The sequence below is a fragment of the Heterodontus francisci genome, chromosome 2, assembly GCF_036365525.1.
Source record: "Heterodontus francisci isolate sHetFra1 chromosome 2, sHetFra1.hap1, whole genome shotgun sequence".
In the NCBI taxonomy this organism is placed as follows: Eukaryota; Metazoa; Chordata; class Chondrichthyes; order Heterodontiformes; family Heterodontidae; genus Heterodontus; species Heterodontus francisci.
In genome coordinates, this window is record NC_090372.1 from 83187218 (window position 1) to 83201967 (window position 14750).

At 45.7% G+C, this 14750-nt stretch overlaps 1 protein-coding gene across 6 annotated transcripts in view; it reads left to right on the top strand.

Annotated features, from left to right (window-relative positions):
- nek10 (NIMA-related kinase 10) overlaps positions 1-14750 on the top strand; it is a 485577-nt gene that overhangs the window by 113368 nt on the left and 357459 nt on the right. For all 6 annotated transcript variants that reach the window (XM_068059792.1, XM_068059804.1, XM_068059810.1 and 3 more), the window contains 3 exons: positions 2197-2281; positions 10830-10871; positions 10966-11044. In XM_068059792.1, the coding sequence (XP_067915893.1) occupies positions 2197-2281; positions 10830-10871; positions 10966-11044 (206 nt within the window). The remainder of the gene's footprint in view (positions 1-2196; positions 2282-10829; positions 10872-10965; positions 11045-14750) is intronic.

Below are 14750 nucleotides of genomic sequence, written 5' to 3' on the forward strand. Positions count from 1 at the left end.
CAGCAATGCAACTACTATTTCAAGGGCCACTTCCTTCAGTACTCTGGGATTTAGATTATCAGGCCCTGGGGATTTATTGGCCTTCAATCCCATCAATTTCTCTAACACCATGCTGGGGACTTCAGGAGGTGGCCGAGATGAATCATCAACTTGGCACTTCAGGCTGAAGATTGTTGCAAATGCTTCAGCCTTATCTTTTGCACTGATGTGCTAGGCTCCCCCATCATTGAGGATGGGGATATTTGTGGAGCCACCTCCTCCAGTTATTTGTTTAATTATCCACCATCATTCATGGCTGGATGTGGCAGGATTGCAGAGCTTAGATCTGATCCGTTGGTTGTGGAATCGTTTAGCTCTGTCTATCGCATGCTGCTTACGCAGTTTGGCATGCAAGTAGTTCTGTGTTTTAGCTTCACTAGGTTGACACCTCATTTTGAGGCATGCCTGGTGCTGCTCCTGGCATGCCCTCCTTCATTGAACCAGGACTGGTTTCCTGGCTTGATGGTAACAGTAGAGTGGGGAATATGCCAGGCCATGAGGTTACAGATTGTGGTTGAGTACAATTCTGCTGCTGCTGATGGCCCACAGTGCCTCATGGATGCCCAGTTTTGCATTGCTAGATCTGTTCGAAATCTATCCCATTTAGCACAGTGGTAGTGCCACACAAGACGATGGAGGGTATCCTCAATGTGAAGGTGGGACTTCATCTCCACAAGGACTGTGCAGTGGTCATTCCTACCAATACTGTCATGGACATATGCATCTATGGCAGGCAGATTGGTGAGGACAAGGTCAAGTGTGTTTTTCCCTCTTGTTGATTCCCTCACCAACTGCTGCATACCCAGTCTAGCAGCTATGTCCTTTAGCACTCGGCCAGCTCGGTTAGTAGTGGTGCTACCGAGCCACTCTTGGTAATGGACGTTTAAGTCACCCACCCAGAGTACATTCTGTGCTCTTGCGTGTTCCCGCTTGCGGCTGCTTTCCCAAGAACAGGTTGCTGGAGAAGTTTAATCATAAATCCTCTGACAAAATGAGCATGTCATCCCGCTCACCCTCGTTAATTGGTCGAGAAGCCTGGAGTTGGGCTTTTAATTGGTTTGCTCTAACAAAGAGCAACCAGGAGGTCCATTATTCAAGCAATTTGGTTCGCGACCCGAAAATGGCGCCGACATCCAAAGAAAAAACTAAGTCAGGAATATTCACCCCTGTGTGAAACAAGCTGAAGGAGACCCAGGACTCAGTGGTGAATTAAAACAGCTTAAAATAATTGAGATGTTGTGTCTTTAAATGCAGCAGTAAGCAAGGCAGTAACATTGCTTTACAGCCTACAAATTCTCACAATTCCTTCCTCTTTCCATCTGGTCCAAGGGATTTGAACTCATGTCTCTGGATCATTAGTCCAAGCCTCTGGATTACTCACCTTGTAACAACATCTGTGCTATCATACCCCTATCCTCCCTATCTGTGAGGCCATGGATGAAAGTCTCCTCTCGTTGCTGGTGATAACAGATCTCTGAAGTGATTTTTGGATAAGCTTGGCACAGTTATTTGTGAATGCAGGTCTGAGCACAAGAATCAACATGATTTAATACTAAATTGGCAATGCTATTCAGAAGCAGAAATGTGAATGTTTCTTTCATGCAGGAGTAGTGGTGGCAGGGGTTGGGGAGAGGGGTGGGTGTGGTGGTAGTGGAGAGAAGCAAGGTTTAGAATAGAGCAAGAGGTGACCTTTCATCAAGTCCATTTCATTGAGCTTAACTGAGAAAAACTGTTGATGACCTGTAAATGCCCAAATGAATTTCAGGCAAGGGAGATAAGTGGAGAGCATAAGGGAAAGAGTCGAAATGAATTGCTTGGTTTCAAATCTTAGCAATCTTTTTTGCAAGAAATGTAGCAAGAATATTTAGTCTGATCTATATAAATATATTAAGAACTATATTAATTGTAGATTGACATAAATATGCAGGGCCAGTACGAATTAGTACTTTGTACTGTATAGAACCTGCTCTGGAGTTTCATAAACTATGCAGTAGGAAAAGAGAAAGCTTGATGTTGATTGGCAAATCGTCAGAAATCTGTTATGCCCTGATAATTAATTTATAAGTTAGTATTGTTTGCTCATGTACATTGAAAAAACCTTGTTAACAACATCTACAATTGAACTTGTAACTGGTTATGGTATCTTCTCTGTTACAGAGAGTGGGTGGACAGAGTTCCACCTGCTAATTTTCTCCGGGTGTTAATCTGTCTGAGATTAATAATGAGGGATCCATTTTATCAGGTTTGTATAATAAGCAATACACATTTACCTTTCTTTCACTCAATTTGTGTGCTTTGTAGGTGATTTATGTAAATTATGACTTCTTGCTATTATGGTAATATTGCATTAGTAATTTGGAGGTAATCATATTATTTGTAATAGCTCTTTCTCAGTCCACTGAATGTGCTACCGACCGGCCTGTGACTGCTGCTGATGTTTTTAATGACTGAGTGGTGGTTTAGTGTGCCATTAAAATTAATCCTTACTTTAAAAAATATATCTTTTTGGTGATGCTTTGCTCTGGATGCTTTTATTTCACTTATTTTTACCATTCTTGAGTATATTATAATATTGAGTGGGTAAGAGCACACACCTGCAGAGGAACCAACCTCATTTTCCTTGCATTTAAATTAATGGAAGAAAAATGAAGCAGTTTGGCTGTGCACAGACTCAGGAAAATCTCCACTAATGAGTCTAACATGAGTTGATTGGGAGTGAAATTCAGTAGCATACTGCTACTGAGGCCTACCTCTGCACATGATGCACACTGCTGGCTGCTTCCTGCACAGTGTTACCGAAGTGGAGTGGCGCACACAGGTGTGCTCAAAGACCCTTAATGGACACTATCATGATGCTAGTGACCTTAATGGGCTGATGCAATGCCGGGATATAAAATTTGTTCAATGCATGTGCAGGCAGCATCTTCGTTAATCACTCCTGAAATAGCAAGTGGTCTGAAGCAAGATGAGCTCTGTTGTGGGGCTGTTTCAAGGACCACTCAACAAGTTGCAGGTTAGGTGCTTTTGACTTTTGCTAAGGCACTGTTTGTGAAAGTACTGTGGTGAGTTGCTGGAGCAATTTGCAGGTTTTGCTGACCAAAGTAAGGGAGGAAAGACCAGTGCCTTACACAGGTATGGGGGCAGTTGCTCCAATACCACTTTGCCTGCAATATGAGCAGGACATGGAGAGAAGAAGGTGGAGAGGGAAATCTCTGCAAGGAGGGAAGAGGAGGAGGACTGTCCATTGAAGTCCCTAGCAACAAAGCCTGTTCTGGGAGCGCCACTCCTACTTAGCCATGAGTCAGGAGCAGTGCCTGAGGAGGCTAGGCTTCAGAAAGGAGGTCGTCACAGAGTTGTGCCACCTCCTTCACACCAACCTGGAGCCTCAAATCAGGGTGAGGATGGCCCTCCCAGTGGCCGTGAAGGTCACCGTAACCCTAACATTCGATGCCAGTGGATCCTGCCAGGTGGGAGCAGCTGACATCAGTAACATCTCTCAGTTTACCATTCATAAATGCATCAGGGAGGTCACAGAGGCACTGTAAGCAATGAGAAGGGATTTCATCCTCTCTTCCCTGAGGAGGGAACAGCTGGATGAAATGGCAGGTGGATTCACCAGGATAGCGGGTTCCCAGCGCTATCGACTGCATGCATGTTGCTCTGCAGACCCCACCCCCCAACATCAACGGGAGCAATACTGCCACCGAAAGGGCTAGCAGTTCCTGAATGTACACTTCGTATGCAGTCAAAACAAGGAGCTACCTTAGAATTGCAATTTTGGGCAGAATGTTATTCCATGGGTTTTTGCTGCTCACATTACCACATTCTACCCATGATAGTGCTTGGGGTGGGAGCAGGCTTTTAAACCTGCCTCATTACATCAAGGGACAATTTTGGAAGTGAGCCTGGTAGTGTTTCTGAGCTGCCTGAAATTATACCCAATTTGCCACTGATCTGCTCAGCAGGACTATACCTGGTAGTATTTTGGATCCTCTTCTGGGCCTAGGGAAGGTCCCTACATATTGCAAGAACTAGTCAGAAGGTGTGGCAAGAAGGTAAAGTTTCTTTTCCCTTTGCTCCGGACAAGGACTTGATGTGTCACTTACCAGAGTGACATGTTGCAGTTCAGAGCTCTTCCACTTTATTGGTAAGGCACTTTTATTGTCTAAACAGGCAGTGATGCCTTCCCTGAATTTAAGTGACTCTATTCCAAAGATTTGGACAGGGTCAATGCTTGTTGAAGTGGCAAACAGCATTCCCACCATGCCACATCAGTAGAGTCACTGGAATTTTCAGCCTATATTATGTTAAATCAGAAGTTTAAGAAAAAGTAAATTTGTACCATGATTGTATTACTTTCTTAATCTTTTGTAATGCAGTATTTACTAATAATCATAATGAAAGGACGTCAAATATGAAAACAAAGGGAATTTTTTTTAATTGTCTGAGCATATTATTTTATAAGTGAAAGTAGATTTGCAGCCAATGAATAATTATGGTGCGTGTAGTAAGAGTCAAAGGCATGGTGTCATATAATCTAGCCATAAGTGTTGAGATGTCTTCCGCATCATCTCTCCCTGATACGAACATCTGAATATAAATTTATTGACCAAAATAACAAACCTATCAGCTTTCCTGAGTATTACACATCAGCAACGCAGTTAATTTATCACAGGCTGTTACTCAGTTACAGCTGCATTTGGCATATATTATAGAGAAAATTCAATTTGAAGGATGTGATTCTATTTTAGGTCATATTGTGCAGCCAAGATAAAAAGCTTACCGATACTATTAGCAATGCTCCAAGCTGTCCATGGAGTCATTGCTGACTTGTATGCCTGACTGGTGGAGCCTGCCAGCCGCCTGTATGGACGGTGAAGATGCTGAGGGTCCCAGCCTTATTTGCATTGAACCAACAATCTGCAGGACATCAAATGGCCACCCTGGTGCATCTTCCTGATACTGGCCAATATCAGTCTGCGTGGTCAAGCTCCTCCAGGCCCCAAAAATATATTTTCAAACTTACCTCTGTTGAGCTTCTTTGGTACTATTGTCTGTGGAACTAATAGTAACGAAAACTGTAATCGGACTCCGAGGACCTTGATTTGCGTATTGAAATGGGCCTAATGCCTGAAATGGGAAGACATTTTGGCCACCCAGTGGTAGGCCCCTTTCAAAATGTCACTGGCCACATCATTGGGATTAACGGGGCCGTGAAGTTGTTGACCTCATTATTGCTCAGCTAATGCCAGGCATGACAAGTTAAGATTGCACATCTTGACATCAGTAAGATGGGCATAATATGGGCAAATTTTCAGACCTAGCTTCCAGTTTGTGCCCAAGGAAGAAACTTCAAGACAATTTGACCTTGAATTGTTTTTCCTGTTTCATAGGATCAGGAAATGGGGCTGTTCAATAATTATCCTACAGTATTCAGTTCCTCTCTTGAAACAGCCAATGCCAGTCTCTAATAGAACGTAGGTGTGAAGATTGAACTATGTGCAAACAATTAGAAAAATAAGCCTGTGCTGATTCGTATGACATTCCTCAGCTTAGAAACCTCTCACTTGGGGCTGGATTTAATGAGCAGCCCAGAATTGGACGCCGTTCCTGTCCATAATTTGGGCAGCCGCCCCACTGCAATCTCGCACGAGGTGGCCATTTTGCACAATAAAGACGCGGGCCCCCCATCACGTGGCGGGGGCGGGATGCGAATCACCGACTAAAGCGTCAGGTGACAACAGAGCAGACACCATATTTGAAAGCCTGCCAGACCTGCATTCACTCCTTCCTTCGAGTCATTGGCGGCTTTGTGCAGCTGAAATCATTGCTGGACTGATTCCTGGACCTCCCAACCCCCTGAGGAGGACAGCACAGGATGGCCGAGGCAAGACACTGGGTGGCCGCATGGTTCAGTGAAGCCTCCCTGCAGATTCTCCTCCAGGCTGCAAGGGAAAGGCGGGAGGTTCTCTTCTCCAGCGATGGCAAGAAGAGATCCTCCTACCTTAGCAACCAAGCCTGGGTGGAGATTGCTGAGGAAGTCAGAAGCCGTGGGGTCACCCACTGGAATTGGGTGCAGTGCTGAAAGAGGGCCAATGACCTCTAGCGTTCGGCCAAGGTGAGTGCTTCATACCACTCCTTTTTTTGGATTGCATGTGATTATGCATGAGTGTGCGCGACATGAGTGTGGCACTACCATATCGATGGTAGAGGGGCTAAGGCATCTCCAAGGTGAAAGTATCTGCGCTGGTGGAAGCTACAGGATTTCATGGGATGGTGCATCCTCTCAGTGCTCTTCCTCCTCCTCAAAGGCTGATGGCTGTTTCCCTGCAGGTGGCGTCTCCTGCAAACGCCGACCTGCACAAGAGAACACAAACCTGTGTGGGTTAGGCTGTGCATCCTGACAGATGCATAGCTGCATCTCAGCCATAGGCCACCTTCCTTCATAGTTCACCCCCATTAACTTCCCTGACAACATGTGTCAGCCTGAGATAGATCAGAACCTCCAGTAGGGGACAAAGGGCTGTCATTAGCAGAACTGTCATGTTGATCTCTCTGCGAATTTTTACTATCTCCATCCTTCCTTTTGCAGGACAAGAGGGCACACAACAGGAGGAGACAGCCTGGACTGGCAGAGGAGTTCCTGATCTGCGTCCTCTCACCCCAGCCGAGGAAGAGGCCTTGGAATTGGCAGGGATCCAGGGCAGCTGGGCAATATGAGACAGAGAGACTGGAGTCTCTGCGCAAGAGAGTGAGGATGGCTTTCATTGACATACACATCACTTCTGAAGACCCACATCGCGCATGGTTGGCATGATATCTGCACACCCTAACCCACACAGGTTTGTGTTCTCTTGTGCAGGTCGGCATTTGCAGGAGACTCCAGCTGCAGGGGAACAGCCATCAGCCTCCGAGGAGGAGGAGGAGCACTCAGAGGATGCACCGTCCCATGAACTCCTGTAGTTTCCACCAGCGCAGATATTTTCACCTTGAAGGGTAATTGTTCGGCTTTAGAATCAAGGTCACAAGCTGGTAAGAGCACTGCACACGTACCCGAGCAGCTGGCTGAGGCTGAGACGGCCGAGGGGTCTGACATCGGAGGACTGAGGGTGGCTAGGCCCATGCTGAGCCCCCGGCTGATGATGAACCTCTGATGTTGACAGCACAGGGCATGCTGGAGTTGCAGAGAGAGGTAAGGCAACATCTGGTGGAGATGCCAGAGGCTAAGCACAGCCACGAGTGAACGATGGAGGAGTCCATCCATGACATGAGCGCTGCCATGCCTCAGGCATGTGAGTGCATGGCTTCCTCCATCGAGAGGTTGATGACCCTCATGGAGAGCCAGATCTCACAAATGTGCGCAGACCTGAATACCATCGCCTTGGCCATGAGCTCAACGCAGCAGTGGCAAGGTGAGAGAAGGACCAGGCGCCTGGAGACTTCTCCGTCTCCTTGTCCTTCTCTGGCGAGCAGGGAGGTTCAAGTGAGCCTTGAAAGGAAGGAGGAGAAGCTGCCTTCCACAGCTGGGGGCTCCCCTCAGGGCGCTCCAAGCGTCGACACCGGCTCCTCAGCCCCTCCATCAATGGGCCCAACACCTACAGCCGCGACGCATGAGGAGAGTCAGGACTCCCTCAGGCAGCCAGTGCCTTCCAGGCCTCAGCCAGAGGACACCGGCCAAAGTCATCACAGGCCAAGGGGCAGACTGATCAGCAGCCTGCCTCCAGCCCAGCTGCTGTTGCAGGAATCACACTGCATAGGAGCACTTGCAAATGTATTAAGGAAACCTCCTAGCCACACATGGGGTTTCACAGGTATAAGAAATATTACATGTATTGATTATTTAAAGGTTCTTTTGTTCAAATCATTAGCGATCATTGTCTGAAAGATATTATTCCATTATGCCTTAATTGTGAGCTGCTGACTACCCCCTTCCCCCTTAGTGGAATGCCAATATGGGCACAGACCTCATTAACATATGTTATCCCATGGGCACTAGCGCAGATTGCAGCTAGTAGCAGTCAGGGAACACAAATGGAAAGGAGGATAGACTACATGCATTTAGGTGAGTCTTTCTTGGGTTCTCTGTGAGTGAACATCATGGTGGCTGGAAGTGAGTGATTATGAAGTTGTCTCTTGCCTTCTTCACATGTCACAATGTGCCTAGCCTCTGGTGCAAGGTCTTCCCCATCTTGTGTTGCTTGCTCTGCCTCTTCTGCGTCCTTTTCTTTGGTGGAGGAGTGTCGTGCATCTCATCATCATGTAAGGCCTCCCCCCTTTGCAGTACTAGATTGTGCAGCGCACAGCAGACTACCATGATATGCAAGACCCTCTCTGGGGCATACTGCAGGGCACCACCAGATCGATCAAGGCAGCGGATTCTCATCTTCAGTACCCCAATGGCCTGCTTGATGATTGTTCAAGTGGAACCATGACAATTGTACCTCTACTTCTCTGCATTGCGTGGGTTCCTCACAAGTGGAAGAAGCTAAGTCTTCAATGGGTAGCCCTTGACCCCAAGAATCCATCCTTGGAGGTGAGCGGGGAGCCTGAAAAACTGTGGCACCTGGCACTGTGGAAGTATGTAGGCGATGTGGCTGCTTCCCGAGAAGTGAGCATAGACCTGCAGGAAGTGCTTTTGGTGGTCACAGGCCAGTTGATTGCTGATTGATTGGAAGCCCTTCCTGTTGATGAAAGCAGCTGGCTGGTCCGTGGGAGTCTTGATGGCAACATGTCTGCAAACTATCACACCTTCCACCCGGGGAAATCCAGCAATGGTCCCGAACCTGATGGCCCTCTCGGCCTGACAGTCTGGGTCAGTCTGGTAGCGCACATAGTCGAAGAACCTCTTGAACAGGGCATTGGTCACCTCCTTGATGCAACGGTGGGCTGCTGCCTGAAAGACCCCACACATGTCCCTGGTGGATTCCTGAAAAGATCCAGATGCAGAGAAGTTGGGTGCCACACTGATTTTCAGGACCACTGGCATAGGGTGATCCCCAAACCTCAGAGGTCGCAGCTCGTCCTGCAGCAGGGCACATAAGTTGGTGACGGCCTTCCTGGAGAACCGTAGTCTTTGTTGACAATGGCACTCGGACAGTTAGAGGTAGCTGATTTGAGTCTGGTACACTCTTTGCTGTAGGTGGGCCTTTCTTGGCATGGCTGGCTGCTGTTGCTCTCGTCTTGGAGCTTCACGGCCAGGTGCAGCTGCCTCTTGGTTCTCCCTCCGTCGGAGGTGCTACATCACGCCACGGGGATGAAAAAAGACAAGGGTATATGAGACCCATGCCAGGTGACCAGTGGACCTGCAGATCGCTGTAGATGCAGAGACGCCTCTACCTTGGCAGCTGAGCTTTTGATAGTTCTCCCAGCGGAGTCCCTGATGGCCCTCATTGCCCATCCTTGCTGATAGGCAACCTTCTATTCCAGCAGACTGAGCGACGAAACAGCTCACACAGCAGTTTGATAACTCAATACAGTACCGCTCAAACCCACGCAAACTCCTTGCAGAGCCCCCAAACACACGCAAACTCCTTTCAGAGCCCCCGAGACCCCTAAACCTTTTGCGGGGCCCCCGAGACCCCAAAACCCTTTGCAGAGACCTGAGACCCCAAAACCCCTTGCAGAGCACGCAGAAACAGAGTCTGACGATGGCCTCCGAACCCCCTCCTTCCCCTATGCAGCAATGCTCAGGGCTGCCTCCCCGTCGTGGCACTGAAGCCTCTCACCTCAGTGCTGCCAGATTTTAACAGTCGTGAACCTGAAGGCACCTGAGTGCTGCCCACCATTCACTAAATCAAGAGCCCAACCATTAAGTCGAGGATAATTAGATGTAAATGCATTAAAAAAAAAACTGCCTAGCAATTTAAAATAGCTTCCCGTTGCATCAGGGTGGCAGTGCTGCCTTGGAGTTTTCCTGCTGCTGACAAAATCCGGAACCGACATCACGACTTGGAATTTCTGGGCGGACAGCTCTGACGTGATTCTCTGACCCCGCATGCCACCATTCCCGATTTAAATTCTGCCCTTGATGTACCTAAGATTAATTCAAAAACATCGTAGTAAAATATTCTAAGTCACTTCATGAAAGTGTAATCAGCGAAAAATAGATGTGAAGCCAAATGAGGAGATATTGGGAGGAGTGACTAAAAGCTTAGATAAAGATGTGGGTTTTAAGAAGGAGAGGGAACCAGAGAAGCTTAGGGAGAGAATTGCAGAGCATAGGAACTAGACATTTGTAGGCACAGCCATCAATAGCAGAGCAAATGAAGGTGGGGAGGGGAAGCATAAGAGGAAAACAGATTTCTCAGAGGGTTATTGCAATTTGTTACAGAGTCCTTCCATCTTTGAGCCTTCTTTCTTTTACAAACTGTAGCCTTGCTCAATCCAAGTTCCTAGCACCTCCTTTTAATGCACATCACACAAAACAAGACCACAAAATCTTTAACTTTAACTCTTCAAATCATGGCCTCTATCAAAATTTACTTCACCTGAATCTCCCCTTTAACGTTCACCTGGCTGAGGAATCTCCTCCCACCCCAGGTGCAATTATCTTTAAAAGGGAAGTCCTTAAACAGACCATACACTTACTTGGAGATTGGAGCCCTAATCAGTCGGTGCATGACACAGCAGCTCTCAATCACCCTGCTGCAGTTTTTAATATCAACTGTTATACATTTCAAATGTGCTGTGAATATAGATGTGACCTGAATTTGTCCCACCCATTCCAATGAGCTGTGTCTGCTAAGATGACTTAGTGAACATTCACATGTTGGCGTTCATTTATATTTCAGAAAGTTTTCAATGAACTTGGAGGGGTTGAGAGCTTAGCACAGGTACGTCTTCATATTCAATAATATTTCATTTTAATTCTTTTCAGTTTGCCATTTTTCAAATGTTTAATGTCATTGTATCTTTTCTTCTGTGTAGTATATGGAAACAGTAGCACATGGCTATCTTGGATATGGAGGGCAACAGTTTGTTGTTGACAGATTGGTCACTGTGACATGTAAGTTCAATTCCTTTAACTACAAGTGAATAATGGAACATCAAAAAATTCAATTATTCAGTATTTGTGAACTTTTTTCCTCATTTTTTGAATTTAGAGCATCAGATTGGCTCATTGGCAGAAAATCTTATCTCAGAGTCAGAAAGTTATGGATTCAAGTCCTACTCCAGGACTTGAGCGCATATCTAGGCTGATACTTGAGTGCAATACTACTGGAGACCTGTATTCTCCGGGGTGCCGTCTTTTGGTCCTATCTGCCTGTTTAGGTGGACGTAAAATTTCCTTGGCATGTGGTTACATTATTGGACTAGGAAACCAGAAGCTGTGAGTTCATAACCCACCATTGACAAGTTTGGAGAATGAGTTCAATAAATCTGGTAATTTTATGGGCTGACACTGGATAAAATGATCATGAAAATTACCAGTTTATTGTTAAAATTTCAAAAATTATTTTTATTTCAAAAAAATTGCCAGACTTCAGAGTTCAGGCTAAACTATGTACTGACTTCTCATTATATTCAGTTAATATATTTTACTTCTTAATTTACATTTAATATTTGGAGATTTGAAACATAAAATGCCTAGTTCTACTTAGCAGGAGTATGTTTTTTCTAGTGATTAAGCAATAATCAGAATGGGTCATAAGCAACCAACTCTCAAAATGTTGTTTCTAATTTTGTCTACAGTTAGTGTCTTTAAAAATAGGGTTTGCATTTTACTTAAAAATAAGACACAGCAGAATTCTGATTTGCAAGCCAGAGCATCAGATCTACTCTGGAAATCCACTGCACCATCACCCTGCATATATCCTAATAGAATGAGATATGTGGTGTGAGGATGTATGCTGCACATTATATAGACAATTAAAGGGATTCCAACTGGCACACGTCTTTGGAAAAATGTTTTGTCTATTTGTATGGAATCTAAGCATGTTGGTTTATCAAATGTAAATTATCGGGTTATGATTACCCTCCAGTGTTCTCAGCATCTGAACCATATGTGCAGTGGAAGAATGAGGTGGATATGTGGACACAGGGTACATCCCTACCAGGGAGAAAACAAGATATGGCCTTGGCATTGTCGTTTCCTACAAGAAGTAAAATCTGAAGTAAAGTATTTTGTGAGATAGATGCCTGTCAGTTGGATTGATGATAAAGGTTTGGACGTTCTCTTAGAGTTCTTTGATTAAAATCTACAGGAAAGATGATCTGTAAAATGCCAATGAAGCATGGTCAGAATTTGATAGTTTTCAGAATACAGATCGTTGTTCCATGGAGGAATATATCATGGACTTCAACAGATTGTGTAAGAGATTGACAAAATTCAATTTGGGGATCCCTAGATCAGTCCTAGTGTTTAAATTACTAGATTGTGCCAAGGGGTTGCATGTGGACAGGCAACTAGTTCTCACTGGTGTTGTGTTCTCAGAGAAGGAGACCCTATTGGATCAGATGTCTGCTGTTTTAAAAAAGTTCCTAGGGAAAAAGTTATTGCCTTCAGCCTTCATGGAACAAATGAGACATTCCACGGTGACACAAAGGATAGAAGATTGCCAAATTTCGAAATAATCAAGAGAACGGATGCATTCATCAATACAACAGAAGGATTAAAGACAGCCAGAATGAGGATGAAAGCACCTTCAGCAGATCTGGCTATTACAGCAGAAGACAACATTGGAATAGCAATAATAGGCAAATAATCCCAGGAATGCCCAAGAAACAGTGGTGAACTGCCCAAAGCAAAGAGGCAGGGACCTTGAAATGACATGATAAAGAGAATTCTGAGGAACAGGATGAAGATACTGATGAATCCAAGCAAATTATATTGGTCGCAAGTAGTTTTAGTCCTGTGATGAATGTGTCAGTTGTGGACTCCTTTAACTGTTCTTCAACAGTAAGTGGGACAGATTGGTTAAAATGTTATCTTGATTCACTAAGTAGTGAGGATCGACGCAAGGTTAAGGAATATAAAAGTACGACTTGTTTTAGGCCTACTGATGACAACACAATGAGGCCACTAAAGAGAGTTGTGAAATGGCTTGAGTAAGCCAATTTATAAGTATTGATGTAGTCTCTAGTGCGATACCTATGCTATTGAGTAAACATTCTATTAAAAAGGCATAAATGAAATTTGACAGGGAGCTTGATAAGACAATTATTTTTGGAAAGTTTGAAAATCTGCAATTTACCCAATCAGGACATTATTGTAAAATAAAAACAAGAAATGCTGGAACCACTCAGCAGGTCTGGCAGCATCTGTGGAAAGAGAAGCAGAGTTAATGTTTCGGGTCAGTGACCCTTCTTCGGAACTAGCAAATATTAGGAATGTCAAAGGTTATAAGCAAGTGAGCCGGGGGTGGGGCAAGAGATAATAAAGGAGGTGTAGATTGGACAAGGCCACATAGCTGACCAAGAGGTCATGGAGCAAAGGCAAACAATATGGTAATGGTGTTTTGAAAGACAAAGCATTAGTACAGATAGGGTGTTAACGAACTGAAGATTGAACAGCAGCAAGTACAAACATGAAAAAAAAAACAGTGGATAAGCAAACTGAACAAACTATGATGAAATGAAATAAACAAAAGAAAAATAAATTCTAAAAAATGTAAAAAATAAAAAATAACTAAAAATAAAAGTAAAATGGGGGGCCCGTCAATGTTCATTATTGTATCCCCTTAACAAAACCTGATCTTTCTCATCAGAGTGTTAGTCAAGTACTAATGGCATCAGGTGATAAGAATCAGAGAGGAAAAAAAACAAATTTATCTTAAAGTTGCATGGACAATTTGCTCACCCTACTTGCCAAAGGTTAAAAATCCTGCTGAAGTTGCAAGTGCAGTTGAGGGGAACAATATACAAGACTGATGGAAGAGATTAGTGAGAAGGGTGAAATCTGTAAAAAGTATCGGAGGACGCTGCCGCATCTCATTGTAAGCCTTCCATTGGCACGTGACTTTAACGAGTTTTCATGGGCTTCATTTTATGGGCCCTCGAGGCAGAGTCAGAGGTGGGGAGGGATACCCCTAGAATCGTGACAGGTGGCGGGCGGTAGGGCCCATTGCTGCCCCATCGGCAAGCAAATTTTGCCGGGGGCAGGATAGGCTGACGACGGCCTTCCTGCCGAGAGGCCAATTAAGTGGCCTCTTCCCGCTGCCACTGGGATCTAACCAGCGGCGGGGGATGCCTCCGCCACGCCGGGAGGGCGCCCTCCCTGCAGTCTTTGGGGGTGGGTCCCTCCATCATGAGTAATCTATAGCACACAGAGGACATCCTGCATCAAAACCTCCACCTCCATGGACCCGCTGGACTTCATGCTCACCCTCCCACCCCCACACCACCCCCCTCTCGCCAGGGCCTTTTGGACTGGTCCCGGTGACCCCGCCTCACTTCCCTGAGTTACAGGGTTCCAGCGCTGGGCCTGGGCTCAAGGCCTCTGCAGTACCAGCAGCAGCCACGATACTGCTGAACTGTCGGTCTTGTGATTGGCTGGCAGGACTTGGAGGTCGGAACCCAGTTTTTAAAGGGATGGGGATCCTGGTGCAGGACACTTAGGCAGCAAAACGATGGAGGATGTTCCGGGGGTGGGGGTGGCGGGTGGGAGCACAAAAAGGCCGAGGGAGGGATCCCCCCGCCTTTTCAGCTCGGCTCCGGGAGCCCTGCCTTCTCCACAAAATCCAGCCACGTGGATCTACAGGTATGAGACAAAG